We start from the raw sequence: 16,549 nt of genomic DNA, 5'->3' as shown, positions 1-16,549 counted from the left end.
TGACCAAGGTTCCCACTTCAGGGCCGAAGTCCAAGACCTGCTCGAAAAATATCATGTCAAACACCATAAATCCTCTCCCTACAGGCCGCAAATGAACGGCGCGGTAGAGGCGGCCAACAAAAATATTAAAGTCATAATCGAAAAAATGGCCGAAAATTATAAGGATTGGCCCAACAAATTACACTTCGCATTATGGGGCTATCGAACCTTAATCCGCACCTCCATTGGAGTAACACCCTACTCCTTGGTATACGGAATGTAAGCAGCCCAACCGGTCGAGTTGGAGATTCCCTCCCTCCGGATCGTCCTAGAAAGCAAGCTACCCGAAGCTGATTGGGTTCAAGCCAGGTACGACGAGCTCGTCCTTTTAGACGAACAGAGGTTGAGAGCTCTACATCACGTGCAAGTGTATCAAAAGCGCATCGCAAGGCAATTCAACAAAAGAGTCAAACCTCGAAATATCAAAGAAGGCGATTTTGTATTAAAAGAAGTCCGCGCACCTACTACGGACCCTCGAGGAAAATTCCGGCCTAACTAGACAGGACCGTATTTTGTAAAGATCATCCTACCTGGCGGAGCAGTCCAACTAGCTGACATAGATGGAGCGGAATTCGCTAACCTCACAAACTTAGACCAATTAAAAAAGTACCATATTTAAATTCAGTCCAGAGTTAAGGCATCTAATAAAACACATTAAGACTCATAAGCAAACATTCTGCGCATTACTCTAAGCAAACGGCATAAAACTCGATAAGGTAGAAAAAGCGAAGGACAAAACTTCAACGCCCAGGACTGGGCGCTGTTATTTTTCACGCCCAGGCCTGGGCGCCGATATTTCCTTCGCCCTTGATCGGGGGTCATTCTCTCTTGCCACCTACCCTCCCGCTTCTGCAAAGTGTTCGTACTCCTTTTTCTAACCCTCAAAAGAACCACGAACACTTGGGGGGAAAGCAGACGTGTAATGAACACCATTTCAAAAAAAAAATTCAAAAGCTAGAACTACGCGCGACCTGATTCTGACAAGATACGTAGGCAATCCTTCTCAAGGATTCGGTCCAATAAAAATTAAAAAAATAATAAAGTCATGCAACGCATCAAGAAGAAAAGATATTGCAAAGGGCACTATACCCTAACCCATGCACGGGCAAGACCAAATAGAATGAAAAAACAAAGCCACAAGAATTTCCAGGAACAAGCCCAACAAAGGAGTATGGCACGAGTCTGCAAAAAACAAAAAATAGTGAACATGCATATGTAATACCCCAAGTAGTCGGTTAGTCTAAAAATATGTGTGCACTCTTATATGAACTCATTATTTTTACGAAAGTCTTTTCCTTTTCAAAATTCGTCGTTGGTTTAGAAAGCTAACATTGCTATAATATGTTAAAACAAAGCCCACGGAAGGCTCAAAACATTCTTGCACCAAAAAACGCAAAAAATATATATATACATGCGGAATACAAGAATGAATATATACAAAACAGGAGGTAAGCCTAAGACTCGTCATCGGCTCCATGTCTCAAAGCCTTGCCGAACCATCCACTCCACTCCCCGTGGTATGAGGGCCCCCAGCCAGAGTCACCCCAAAAATGAGGTTGTGACTGCAACTCGGGGCTAGGCTCTCGGGCCACCGACACGGAACGTCGCCTACGCTCCGGCTCGGACCTCTCCCCGGAAGAACTCACCCCCGCGTCGGAACGGCGATGCCGTAGGGGCGAGTGTCGTGCCCTCTCTCTCTCACGACCGTGTCCCCCGCCCGAGGGACCCGCGTCGTCGGCCCCGGCACGTCCAGCAGCCGTCTACATAAAAGAGACAAAAAAGAGAGTGAATAACCGAAAGCCAAACAAAAGGTACAGATCAAAAGAAAAAAAGAGGGCACATTACCCGAGTAGAGTGGGGGCTCCTGCAAGAAAGTGCAGACCGAGCTCGAACCAACGCGGACTTCAACCGGTTGATCACCCCCACCATCGCATTGGCCGTACGGGCCGGAACCTGAAACAAGAATGTTAGTAAAAAAGAAAGAAAAAATATAAGAAGAGTACACAAATAAAAGGTGCATACCGCCTGTACTCCCTCAGGGAGCGGAGCATGGAAAACCCGGTCTTCCGGGAAAGTCTCCACAATCTCGGATCCACTCTCTCCTGTATACGAGATCCGAGCATCGGGAAGCACCCATCCCCCCAACGAAGGGTCAGGACACTCCTGCACAAAACACAGTGGGCATAAACACATGGGCACGAGCATGAAAACACTAAAATCAATACGAAGAGAGGAGGCAACTTACAGCGCCAGGCTCCGGGAGACGAAGAGAATCCTGGATAAACTGGTAATAGCTAGCTCCCTCTATCACCAACTCCGTCGCCGGCACGCCAGTCCTCGAGTGGACCCTCCACGACTCGCCTATCGAGCGAGTAGACAGCATGGTCGCAGGCGGAGGCCTGGGCACCGAAAAAGCCCCGACCGTCTGCATACGTACCCGCTCTCCCAGGTACCAGACAGGGTCCCGGCGGCCAACGAACAAGACCCGCATCTGGCTCAGGGCATAACTATCCCTGACCGAAGAATGGGTACCCCTAAAAGAGAGCCATGGGGTCCAAACCACCTGTTTTTGTACAAACGCAGTCAGATCTCGCACGTAGAAAATATAAAAGAATGACGAAATACGAGATAGAGGATAAGATTCTGTACATGCTCTGGGTTCCCGTCCCAGATAAGATCCCACACGATATCGGGCGGTGGACGCACTGTCAGCTTCTTCTTCCAACCCCAATGGCGACCGGCAGGGAACTCCAAAGGCCTCTGCCCCTTTCGGGGAGCCAGCCAAGATAAGTGCTCAAAGGCCCACGGCTGCAAAAAGAAAAGGACAATAAAACATTAAAAAAAGAGGCCCGGTAAAAGCGAGAAAACAAAAGAAAGTCTAGGCACATACGTCGATCAAACGCGGCACTCCCGCTAATGTAATCACAAAGTGACGTCTACTCGAGTCCGAGTCGCGCACCGACAAACTCATCTGGCCGACAAGCGTCGCATAGCCCAAATCGCCCCAGCGATAGTCACCCAGTGTAGACACGTCCTCTACCATGCCTATCCACCTCGGGTCAAAAGTGTCAGTCGGACCCGATAGAAAAGTGGAAGTAATAAAATGGAGGTAGAACAGCCGAGCCTGTCTCGAAGGCGACTCCTCTACCCCATGCTCCAAAGCCCACATCAGGTCAGCGAAAGGTATCCCACGGGGCTGGTACGAAGGTAATCTACTACCCATCCAAGAGCCCAGGAGCCTGGTACCCTCAGCAACAGTCGGCGATGGGCCATCCGACCTCAGACGAACGGGGTTCCCTGTAAAGGTCAAGCCCGTCAAAGCTGTGTAGTCCTCAGGAGTGATCGTCATCTCGCCCCAAGGAAAATGGAAGGTGTTGGTGGTATCCCACCACCACCTCATGAACGACCGTAGAAAGGACAGGGAGATGTTAAGCCGCAGTATCTCCCAGAAGGTCTCAATCACCGGAAACAGTGAGCTCGCCATCACCAAGGCCTGGGCGTCCGAGCTCAGATAGCTAAAAACGGTCTCACTCGTCGCTGCGCCATAGCCGTGAACCGTAGTCTCTCTCCTCGCGTGAAGGCGGGAAGTCACGTGGTGCTCTAGGTCGTAGTGCAGATCACGACCGTCGTAGAGCTCAGGGCCCACCCATAGGGGACCCGGGCCAGTAGACTGACGCGTCATGCCACGCTCCTCGTGGCCACCAGGAGGGGGTAACGACTCGTCAGACATGCTGATCAACAATACAACAAGGCATTATACCTTTGACAAAATCGGCACTCATACCGATCCCTAAAAAGAGTGCATTTCACTCATGAAATGGAGTCATACAATTTTTGTTCCCTAAAAACATGATACTAAGTTCATACTTAGCAAAATTCCCTAAGTAAAAATTAACTCCAGCAAAATCAAAATTCTCCCATGATTTGTCACCCATGAATTATGAGGAACGCAAGCAATATACCAAGAATACCTACATTATAAGAAAATACTAGGGTCGTAGGTATACTTGGGGGCTAGCATAAAAATGCCCAAATTCAACAAAAATCAACATACTTGCAAAAATTAACATGCACAAACTAATTAACATGTTATGTGGAACATTTCCAACTATCTTATTGAAGGAAAGGGGCACAAAATCAAAAAACCCCAAATCAATTTCATGCACAAAAATACTGAAATTGACAAAAAAGCTCAAAATTACTGAAAATTACTTACATTGGGAGGATTAGGAAGTGATTTGGAGTAGAATTCGTGAAGAAAAGGAAACGAGCAAAAATCAGTAGAAAGAAGTGAAGAGTTTGAGCGAGAATGGTGGAAATGGGAAAGGAAGGAGACGGTCCGCGTATTTAAAGACCAGCCTCCCCCTTCGCATTTTCAACGCCCAGCTCTGGGTGTTAGAAATTCAAGCGCCCACAGTTGGCCGCTGAAAATGCTTCCCAGACAGCGAATATTCGCTGTCGGGCACGCGTACTCCCCTATTTTGTGTAAGATATCCGTTATCTTGATATTTCTTCCCAAAAAAAACGGTATTTTGAAAAAAAAAAAATATATATATATGGTTAAACAAAAATATACACAGTGTGGACCCACTTATAGGACACATCTAATCAAGAAATATTACGACCCACCAACAGGTTGTAATCACAAAAGCCCTTCTACATAGGCAAAATAAGAAATTCAAAATGGGCTCGCCCACCCTCAGCGGGCGGGGTCTGCGTCACTAGCCGCGCAGTTCCTCAGTTTTCGAAAGAAATAAAATCTTCAAATTTAAAACAGGCTCGCCATCTTCAGCCGGCGGGGTCTACGGCGCAAACCACGTAGGTCCTTATTTTCAAAAAAAAAAGCAAAACAAATTTCAAAATAGATTCGTCCACTTCTATCGAACGGGGTGTCCACCCTTAGCGGACAGGCTCGCCATCTTTAGCCGGCGGGGTCTGCGCCATTAAACCGTGCAGGTCCTTAGTCGCTGCAACGATAACTTTTGCTGGATTTTCCTTCGTTTTACGTCCTATAAAAACAAGGGTGCTGGATTTTCCTTCGTTTTACGTCCTATAAAAACAAGGGGGTTGGATTTTCCTTCGTTTTACGTCCTATAAAAACAAGGGAGTTTTCTCGTTTAACTAGCCTTAAAAATGAGAATCTTTAAAAACATTTTTTACCTCGTGGTTGGGCTTGTCCAGGCCCAATTACACTTCATAGCTTTGATTTCGAAAACATCTGTAGCTACTCCCAATGACAAAGTGAGGGAGTTTCTACGCCTCTTTAGATACTTCCAATGACAAAGTGAGGGAGTATTCTATACTATCCGTTGACAAATCCCAATGACACGTGAGGGATATGTCGACATTTCAAGTGATGACCCTTAAGTCAAATGTTATCACTCGGGGGCTCGTGAGACCCTCGCAAAACAGGTCACATACACCATGGCTTGTGTGACGCACTCCGCCTAATACTTTGACCATCGTCTTACTCCAAGACTCAGTCAAAGTGGGGGCTAACTGTAGACACCTACTTTTGTCCCCATTCCCGCAAGGGAAAGGTTCGATGATGAAAGCATAAATCTCCACTTGACAACGCATCTCCTATAAAATAAACGAATCTCGATTCCCCATTTCATTTCACCCGAAACCTGCTATTTATGGAAACCTCCTAAAAATAGTAATTGCCGTAAAAGGTAGCTTCTAAAGGTGGCAAATCATAAAGGATAGAAACCTGTCAGAATTAGGTGTTGCACTCCAACATAAATCCTAAATGAGATAGAAAACCGCGAGAATCCTATTCCTAATAGGATTCGGAAATAAGAGTTACATATTAATTAAAATCCTAACGAGCCTAGAGTTCGTAACGGGCCAGACGCATTCCGTCATAAAATTGATACGCGCTAAAAGACTCGATTAAATCTCAAACTCTACGGATTTCAGGAATCCGAATCTGACTAAAGAAAACAGCCCAGACCCTATTTTCAACGCCTAGCTCTGGGCGCCGAAATCTTCGGCGCCCAGGCCTGGGCGCTGAAAATACCTGGGTACGTGTTTTTTCCTAATTCTTTGTGGATTAGAACTCTGCAATTCTATCTTTCCACGAACTCTTCCCTATAAATAGACCCCTAAATTCGACGTGAAAGAACACACAACAACACATAATTATATTCTGAGTATTGACTCCAACCCTTAGCCTAAGCCTCTCGCTGCGAAATTGTTCACGCGTTCTGTCGCAATCGATCCATAAATCGAACAGAACGTATCCTGTCCCATAATTGAGATTCGTTAAATAAAAAGGAGAAATAGCAAAGTCAAAGTGGTTAGTTTTCTGAGAACCGTGACGCACCTCTCAAGGGTGCGTCGTAATGTGTCCCTTTTCGATGATTTAACTGCTTTCCTCGCCCATTTTATGAACTGTTAAACTAACCTAATCTGATTGTTCTATCACGCCTAACAAATATAATATTTTTGGGAAATCGGATTATCATGCTAGGTCCCTTAATGCTATTTGAATCAGATAATCACGATCGAATTAGTATTATATGTTGCATATTGCTAAAACCAACTCAGATTAGTTTAATAGTTAACGCATGTCCCTTCAATTATTTATGCTGAGCTAGTAAGGATATCCTGCCTCTGGAGTTATCGACGAGCGAAGTACTTCTCTCGGTAGTTACAGTCCCCCGAACCCTCAATCTCTACCTTGCGGGTGTATATTGAGAGATCCCCACACCAGGGATCACAAGGGAACCTACGGCCGTCATGGTCAAACATAATTGCACTCCCTTTATGTCACGATAACCGGGTTTTGTCAGTTTTTCTCATTGTCGTTAAAAACTGAATAGCGACTTCTATATTACTAGTCAATTGGGCGTAAACTCACAGGAAATCCAATTACACTTGATTGAATAAAAAGAATCGTCACACCCACGAGGGACGAGGTCATGCATTGGCCTCGTGCTTTTTCGACCCCCTCACACTCGGTAATCGGGTACCCGACTATTCCGGGTCGGATCATAGGGTACCTGGACTTTTTTCCCCTCTTTGAACTAATATACTGATCTCCTTGCCAAACATTTAAACAAAATAAAACAACACTTTGACATTTCCAAATCTAAAATCGTGAAATAGGATGATAAAAACAACAATATAAAATCACATTCCTCAATTTCTCCATGAGTAATAATGATATTAAGCAGTAGAAATGCATAACACTTGAACAAGACAAAAAAGATGCATATTACAATTGTGTGCAGGTACCATAATAAAGTTGTTCAATTAGAGCGCATCTTTAGCTTAAGCAACTAACAATAAAAATCAAACAACCTACAAAGAAGATAAGATTGGATCTGGAAAGGGTGAGGTGCGGTAAGGCCGATGACTCGATGAAAATGATTGCAGACGTTTTATGGTGAGTTTTGACAGTGTTCTTTTTGGTGGGGTGCTGAATATAGGATAGAAATACATCATATGCCAAAAATCGTTAAAGATCAGCCGTAAAAGTATTTGAAGATGAGGGATTCCTGTGAGAAATTTGCATAGAGGAGAGAGGAGGAAGTTTGGGGGTGAGGAGAGAGAGTAGAGGAATAAAATGAGTCAGAGTAGAAGAGTGAAGAGTCAAACTCATCCAAATTCCAATATTATTTTTCAAGTTAACGGGTATTCATGTACCCGTTTACATAAAATAAGCGGCCCATGACCCGACCCGGATAATTGCTTTTTTCCCGGGTCGGGTACCCGACCCGCCATTTCCAGAAAAATTCAGTAAACTACCCGGTTTTTTTGAAGCGGGTCAACGGATCGGGGAAAGCGGGTTGGATACTTTTGAACACCCTTATCAACAGATATATGACCTCCTTTTTGAGGGAGATGCAATCTTCGGTTTTGTAGTCTTATCGCGGTGGAACTCACACCATTTGCTCATGTCCTTCATGGAGTCTGGCTTGTCCCTCTTTCTGGGCCACCTGATGTTCCCGCCTATTTCTTAAAGGGTGTTGATGACGCCTCCAATGTCGACATTGAAACTGTGTTCTGAGATGTCTGGGTAGTCGGCCCACTCATGCCTATAACCATTGTTAGTATCATCATATTGATTGACATTTTGTACCTGGTTTTGGCCATTATATGGTTGGTGTAGCCAATTGTTGTTCCTCGAGGTATATGTTCTTCTGTCATTGGTGCCCCCTACTAGTCGTGGTGCTGATTCCCGGATAGCTTCATCATCCTCCATGCGCATTTGGGCGCAAGCTCTGGACCTGACCTCTTCGAACGTTGCACACGGATATTTGGTGATTTCTCGGTACAACTTCGAATTAGGGATGAGACCTCTTTTAAAGGCTTCGTTAGCTATCTTGGCATCACAGTTTTTTATACTAACTTTTTCACAATTAAATCGACTGAAATAATTACGTACCGACTCAGTGGGATCTTAGAACAATCAATAAAGGTTGCTATTTTTCTTCTCTAGCTGACGACTGCTGGCGAATTGTTGATAAAAGGCGTTTATCAGGTCGGCTAGGCAAAAGATGGTTCCAGGGGTGATGTTAATAATCCCATTCCAACACTAGTCCAACTCGGGTAGCTCCGAATGATTTTCACATAACAGGTTTAACTAGGTCCCATGGGATACCGATCTACCACATCCACTGCTTGTAGACGTTGACGTGGTGGTAAGGGTTTGTTGTTCTTTCATATAGGGTGGTCCAGACGGGGATCCTCATCAGGTGCGAGAATGTTACTCTGGCAATCTCCTCGCAAAAGGGTGATGCAGCATATCCGTTGGTCGGTTCAGTCTCAACAGGCCCTCTACAGTTTGGTCACCAATTTCAGCATCAACGAACTCTATTTCTCCAGGAATTTCAGACAACGAGCTAAAGGGTCGCGGCCTCTGGTTCTAGCATCATCGTCTTTGGATGACTGCGGCTCATCCTCGTAGTCGACGTCTTCTTCGCCGTCGACGAATTCATTGATCAGCTTGTGAGATTTTCCAGTGAACTTGAAGCGGGATTTGTATTTCGAGCTCTTCGCATACTCTATCTCCTTTTGGAGGTTCTCAACATAGGCTTTGGAGGAAACGTTTTCTGACGCAAGTCGCTCATTTTCTACCTTTTGGTGAGCCAACTTATCTTGGGCCTTGACTTTGGCGATCCGGATCTTCTCGAATTTCATATCACCATAAGAAATTTTGAAAGATATTTTTTTTGATAGAGTTTTTGGAGGAAAACCTACCTAATGTCCCCACAGACGGCGTCAAACTGTTTATGCCAAATGTCGTCTATGGGGAGACACTTGGCTTGAATCGACACTAACTAAGCAAAAGAGTATATGAAACCTGAAAAGAGAGACGACCTAAGGAGACGGCGACGCGGAAAACCCAGGAATAGGTAGAAAAACCGCGGGTGGCAATGACGCCACCAATCCACTATAATACCTAAGAATAATCTAAGTAAAAGGAACTAGTGTTTGTGATAATGAAAGTACAATGATTACGAATAGTTGACAAAATGCTTAGAATAATTGATAATGCTTGAATGCTTGAGAGAACTTGTGTTTCCGTTGTACCTGACTTTTTCTTCTTATAGCACTAGGGCAACAACTACATTGGTTAAGAGAATCCCTGGAAAGTAGGAGTTAGTTGGGTGGCCAACCTCTCCACGTCTTCCGCCTATCCATAACAAATTATTAGTTGTTGGTTGCTCCTTTGACTTGATCAACCTTATAGGCGGTGCTGAAGACTGGACCTCGGCCCATGCTCTTGACCTAGATTCTGATCGCTTACTCCCTGTCGTCGGTCGCTTGCTTCTACTCACGACCCTTCAAGGCGACACGTCCAAACCTGTAGACACGACAATATCTGATGACACGACATGATCATACGACAAGAAGTTATGATGTTAGTAAAAAAAAAGTGGGATAACATAACATTCTTACGTACCTTTTGATTCGTGTATGAGAAAACAAAAGAAATTATATGTATGGAAAATTAAACTATGGCAATCTTGGACATGATAGTTCGAATTTGGTTGTCTAAGAAGATGATCTAGACAATATATTTCAATGTGTCATGTATCCGACTTTTTCACGAAACTTTGTCATGTGAATCATCCACATTCACTCTCATACCCGTGTCACGTTATACATGCAACTCCTTTTTTATATTTACTTACACTTTTTTTCTTTTCAAAGCGTATATGTATGTTCTTGAATCTAAAACTTTTTAACTAATACGTAGTACGTACTATAAAATTATTTTAATATTAACTAGTAGCTGGCTGCACGCGTTGCGTGCAGTGTGGCTAGAAATTTCAAATATAGCACTGATGGATTCTAGCACCCTAATTTTTTTTTAAAAAAAAATTGTATTCGGATTGATTTCGCATTTTCTGGTAATCCGAAAAATTCGGATAACCCAAATTTTCGGATTGGATGCGGATCACATTTTTCCGATCAGAAAATTTTGGACCAGATCAGATCCTATATCTGAAAATTGAACACCCTAATACGTAGTATATGTTCTACATTTATTACCTTAAATAAATTAGGATACAATATTGACAGAAGGCTATCATAATTTCAATGTATTTTTCCTTTAAAAAAAAAGAGTTGACAAGTTGGATACTCGAAACTCGATACTAAACACCAGTACGTGTTCTACATTTCATTTGAACAAAAAATGACATGGAAACGTATATGAGAACTTTTATCTTGTTCCTAACTATACGTATAGTTAGGTGTACTCTGAATCGGTTCTTTTCTTATTGATCGGTTGTACTAAATCGTAAATAAACAAAACCGATAAAGTTAGTACAAAAAAAAAAAAAAAACATTTGGTACATGTACTCAGCTCTAAATATACTTCGTACTTAGGAGTGAGATTATTAGATTAAGGAATATGAGTTTAGGGAGTACCTAAAAAATATGCAGTGAAGTGTTTAGATTAAGGTATCAATAAAATTATTGCCCTTAATAAAGGTAGTTGATAAATTAGTTAAAAAAGAAATTAGGATATAATTAGTAGTTAAAAAAGAAATTAGGATACAATTAGTTAAAAAGAAGTAAAATGATTTATTGGTATATGCAGTTACTGTTCATAAGGAAGTAATTGATCTCCCACTTTTTAAAGTGTAGATATTAATATCGGTAGAAAAGTCACAATAATAGGCCATGTGTCCGCAAAATTGATCATAATGAGTAACTTTTATTTGTTGAGGAGCGGGCAACTGCCAACTAGTAGCAGATAAATGTTACTGATATTATGAATGTTCGAAAAAAGTAACGCTTGAGATTGTAATATACTATACAATAAATACCACATAATGTATATTGTTAAAAAATTAACTACATACTGGAGTACTACATAATATACTACTCCCTCCATCCATTTTTGTTATTTACGTTTAGTATCATGCACGCGATTTAATAATTAATTAATGTGGACTGAGATTCATTTTATTTTTTATTTAAACAATGCAAATTACGTTTATTTAAAATATTTTCACTTTTATCAAATTATTGTTGGTTATAATGCAAAATAAAATAAAATTGGTGTGCTTAGCTTTATTCCCAAGTTCACAGTTGCATCCACACCTTGGTTGTGGCTAAGGCTTGTTTGCCGCAGGGTAGTCGTGGAACTCACTGATTGTGAGTGAAACACAAAGCTAATCATTTTACCAACAATTCGTTTCGTGAGGTGCTAAGAGTTTGGAAGTTACTAAAATACTCCACCTAACTCATGTTTCCTATTTGCAAGAGTTTTTTTTTTTTTTTTTTTTTGACAAGAGGACTAGAAAAGCGAAAAAGCATACAAAAAGCCAATAAAACAAACTAAACAACAACAAAAGAACTAAAACCGATGGTGGAGAAGCTGGCGACGACGAGCGGAAGTAGCCAGAACATGGGCAGGATAAACCAAGCGACGAGAGACCTTGCGAACATAAAACCCGGACAACGAGTGAAGAGTAGCCCGCAAACGCTGAACAAGCCAGCTAACTGAGATTGGACTAGTCTGAGCACCAGACAATAAACCAACCATAATAGCGGAATCCGTAAAGATAAGGACCCTAGCAAACCCTCGCCTAACCACCATTTGGAGACCCCATAAGCACGCAGTCAATTCTGCCTGAAGAGCAGATCCTACCACACAAGCCTGAGCCCCACCCCCAACCCGAACTAACGAGACTGGGTCTTGAAGAACCCAACCAAGACCTGCATTATTAGAAGCAGCCAACCAAGCACCATCTGAAACAAGACAAATATCTGGTTGAGAAAACCCTAGGGAATACAAACCAGGAGCTCGAGCGATAAAAGAACCATCCAGCACCCTATGTTGACGACATAGAACACTAAGAGCGCGGACCTCAGAACACCGGAGATTCCAGCCAGCCAAAATAGATTGAAAAGCACCAGGGTCCCACTCCACACTCCTAAACCGAGCCTGATTACGCATCACCCAAATCGTCCAGAGCATAGAAATAAACCCATCCAAAAGACCCCGAGGCGCCTTTAAAAGATTAGTAATGAACTGAACACACCAGTGTACAAACGAATTCAAAGAAAACGAAGGACAGAACATACGCAAAGGCTCCACCGACCAGAACTGAAGAAGCAAAGGGCAATCCCGAAAAAGATGGCAGGCAGTTTCTGGGTGTTGATGGCATAAAGAGCAAACCGGATCAACCGGCATCCCACGCTGGCACAACAGAGTTGCCAGAGGCAAGGCATTCCGAAATAACTTCCAAAGAAAAACCTTAAAACGCGGGAGAATGTCTAGGCCCCAAAAACGCTTCCACCAAGAAGCAGACGGAGTAGAAACCTCAGATGCCACATTATGGGACTGTCGGAGAAGCATAGCATATGCCGAGCGAACCGAGAATCGACCATCAAGAGTAAATTTCCAATACATAACATCATCTAACAAAGCGGTCGGTCGTTCCAAAGCCAGAATCTGACTAGAGATGGCATCTGTAAACAGACGACGAACGACACTAACGTTCCACGCGTAAGAACGCGGATCAAGTAATGAAGAAACATGGGTAGGACAGTCCGACCCAATAGCTGAGGCCTTAAAAGCCACTAACTCAGAAGAAACCCAAACATCCTGGAGAATCTTAATACTAGTTCCCGCACCCGGCTTCCAAGCAATACCCTGACCCAGAACCTGAAACCCTTGGGCCAAACTCCTAAATCCCCACGACGGGCGAGAAACACACACCGAAGGGGGATGAATAGCCAAGGAAGGATACCGAACCTTATAAATCCGAGATAGTAATAACTGGGGATGATGGAAAATACGCCAGGCTGACTTAGCCAGAAGGGCATGGTTGAAGGTAGCAGTTTTACGAACATCCAGGCCTCCCATACCTTTCGAAAGATGGATAATCGAAGAAGGAGCCAAAGACATTCCTCGAGACGAATCAGACGACCTCCACCAGAAACGAAGACACAAGCTATCAATTCGTTCACAAATGGACTTCGGAATTAAGAAGACCGAGAGAACATGAGTGATAGAGGCCACCAGAACTGAATTGATAACAACCAACTTTGCTGCCGCCGAGAGATTGCGAGAGGAAAAGTTAGCTAACTTACGAGCGATGATATCCACAAGACCGAAGAAAGCAGAGCATCTCGAACGCCCAATGTCGACTGGAACACCCAAGTAAGGACCCAACGAAAGACGTTGGCCAAGACCGAGAGAAGCCGCTAAGAAATCCCGATAGTCTTGAGGTGTATTCGGACTAAACTTGACAAAGGACTTCTGATGATTGATAATCTGACCTGAAATAGCACTAAACTCCGAGAGTACTGACACAACCTGATTGCACGCATCCGGTGAAACCTGAAAGAAAAGGAGAGCATCGTCCGCAAAGAATAAATGGGAAACCGAGGGAGCACCCCTACAGACTGAAATACCTTGCAGAAGACGAGCCTGCTCAGCACGGCGAAGCAAAGCCGAGAAAACTTCCATACACAAGACGAAAAGATATGGAGATAAAGGATCTCCTTGGCGTAAGCCACACCTGGGTTGGAAAGAGCGAGTCGGCTCACCATTCACCAACACTTGGTATGAGACTGTAGACACACATTGACGTATAATATTAACCCAGGAAGGCGGGAAACCAAACTTCGACAAAGCCTGAAACAAGAAATCCCAACGAACACGATCATAAGCCTTATTCATATCCAATTTGACAACTGCGTAAATTTTTTTCCTAGCCCTTGTCCTATTGACCAAAGACAAGAGCTCATGAGCAATCAGGCATTCATCAGACATTAAACGCCCTGGAACAAAGGCATTCTGATTGTCACTAATCAAAGATGGCAAAACTGTACGCATCCGATGGGTGATACATTTCGCAATACATTTGTAAATGACATTACAGAGGCCTATTGGCCTAAACTGGGAAACCAGTTGAGGATGCAATTCCTTAGGGAGGAGAACCAGGAAAGTACGATTCCAGTCCTTAAGCATAAACCCATGAGCGAAGAAGTGTTGAATAGCCTGGACCACCTGGCCCCCAACCACACTCCAATGGATTTTAAAGAAAGCAGCAGAAAATCCATCTGGGCCAGGAGATTTATCATCAGCTATATTAAACATGGCCACACGAATATCCAGAGCCGAAAATGGAACCATCAGATGAGCCTGATCTGTTGAAGAAAGCGTTCGAAGCTGGAGATCGCTCCAATCATACAATAATGGATCTAAAGAAGGAGAATTCACCTCAAAAAGATCTGCGTAGAAGTCCGAAACATGCTGACGAAGCTGAGGACCTGCCGAATAAGTATGACCTTCACTATCCTGCAAGCTATGTATATAATTTCTGCGTTTCCTAGCCTGTACCGAAGCAAACAAAAGCTTAGAATGAGAATCTCCCTGAGCATCCCATTTCACCTTACATCGTTGCCGCCAATACATGAACATAGCTTGAGTCCGAGAAACACAATCATCCTTAATGGTTACGAAAAGAGAAGCAGACGGACCTGGACCAATAGCAGAGGCAGCAGACTCAACTGCCAAAGAAACCTCCCGCCAATTGATCCCCCACATCCGACGATTTTGAATGCACCAAGTGAAAAGGAAATTTCGAATAGTTGTAAGTTTTGAACTCAAAGTAAACATTGGTGAACCAATCACGGGCTGATTCCACATTGAAATGACAAAATCCACAACAGGCTTAGCTTGTAGACACCAATTCTCGATACGATAAGGGCGACGAGGAGCATTGATATTATCAGAGCGGAGAATAATCGCCGAGTGATCTGACAAGAAAATTGGTTGGTGAATCACCGTGGTTTGAGGATGAGAATATAACCACTCAGAAGAGGCGTAGGCCTTATCCAATCGCTCAAAAGTGACACTATTATCTCGATGATTATTCGTCCAGGTAAAAGGAGGACCAGAGAATGGAATATCAATCAAACCATTCTCTAAACGCCATTGAATAAATTCAAATCGACCTGGAATTAACTGAGACCCACCCAGCTTATCCTCTATAAACTCCACCTGATTAAAATCCCCAACAAGGAGGATATTAGGAAATTCTAAAATGATATTTGCAATATCATTCCAAATAGAAAAACGATCCTGGACATGAGGCGCACCGTACACAAACAGCATGTAGCTTATTTCATTATCAACAACATTTGTACAAGAGCAAAGAACAAACCTACTTGACACTGACACAGGAGATAAAAGTACATTCGATGACCAGAGCAAAATTAGACCACCACTTAAGCCTTCCGCATCAACCCCACAGAACCCAGAAAAGGAAAGGGGAGCTAACTTTTGACAAGCACTACCTAAAGAAACCATAGTTTCCATAATAAACATAATATCTACACCAAAAGAACGGACTAACGAAGCCAAGTAAGGAACCTTAGGGGAGTCCGCATTACCCAAACCCCTACAGTTCCAAGAGCAGATTTTCACTGATCATTTGGTGGCCCATTAAGGTCGACCACATTACCCTTCCCTGAAACAACAGAAGCATTAGTAACCTTAGGCATAGGGGAAACATGCTTCCCCTTTGAACCAGAACAACACATCCTCTTCCTGACAGGTAACATAAGTGAACAACAAGGTGAAGACTGAGAGCCCGAAACAGATTTAGCCCGCGCCCCATCGTGAGATTTACGTTTAACTGGACACATATTCTTCACCCACTTCCACACTTTGTCCCCTTTACGAGACAATTTCAGATGACCCTGTTGAACTTCAGAGAAAGCAGGAGGAGAAGAAGTAACAGAGACAGGGGATTGCCCATTTACCGGCGACGAGCCACCAGAATGCAGAACGGACTGCGGGGAATAATCCATCGGGGTTGCCTCATCAATATCCTGGGAATCAGAATCCCCATCAGATTCCGAGCTTGACCGGCGTTCCGAAAGCGAAAACGGTGGACTACCCGCCGATGAAGCCTTGTAAAATTGAAAATCCCCCGAAGAGGAGTCAGCCAAGTAACCCGCCACTCCTGCCGCCTCCGCCGGACCAGGGGAAGTGGGAAAGCTGTGGGAGAGAGATGGTGACGGA

General features: G+C 43.6%; 2 protein-coding genes across 3 annotated transcripts; both read right to left on the bottom strand.

The window, feature by feature from the left end:
- Nucleotides 1-1,320: 1,320 nt before the first annotated feature.
- On the bottom strand, nucleotides 1,321-10,074 carry LOC130467902 (uncharacterized). Of its 2 annotated transcripts, XM_056836905.1 has the most exons (8): nucleotides 9,956-10,074; nucleotides 9,583-9,856; nucleotides 2,930-3,770; nucleotides 2,689-2,847; nucleotides 2,285-2,602; nucleotides 2,062-2,202; nucleotides 1,885-1,992; nucleotides 1,321-1,799 (listed from the first exon to the last, which is right to left on the bottom strand). In XM_056836905.1, exons 3-8 carry the CDS (start codon nucleotides 3,767-3,769, stop codon nucleotides 1,494-1,496), a joined length of 1,872 nt encoding a protein of 623 aa, XP_056692883.1. In that variant the 5' UTR covers nucleotide 3,770; nucleotides 9,583-9,856; nucleotides 9,956-10,074; the 3' UTR covers nucleotides 1,321-1,493. The 2 variants fall into 2 exon arrangements, with proteins under 2 accessions (XP_056692883.1, XP_056692884.1); XM_056836906.1 differs by having other exon boundaries at nucleotides 9,583-10,046.
- Nucleotides 10,075-11,863: 1,789 nt separating this feature from the next.
- LOC130467471 (uncharacterized) lies at nucleotides 11,864-15,832 on the bottom strand. Its single transcript, XM_056835980.1, has one exon. It carries the CDS (start codon nucleotides 15,830-15,832, stop codon nucleotides 11,864-11,866), a length of 3,969 nt encoding a protein of 1,322 aa, XP_056691958.1.
- Nucleotides 15,833-16,549: the final 717 nt, after the last annotated feature.

This window comes from Spinacia oleracea, chromosome 2 (genome assembly GCF_020520425.1).
Source record: "Spinacia oleracea cultivar Varoflay chromosome 2, BTI_SOV_V1, whole genome shotgun sequence".
Classification (NCBI taxonomy): Eukaryota; Viridiplantae; Streptophyta; class Magnoliopsida; order Caryophyllales; family Amaranthaceae; genus Spinacia; species Spinacia oleracea.
This window is presented reverse-complemented; position numbering and strand designations above follow the sequence as displayed.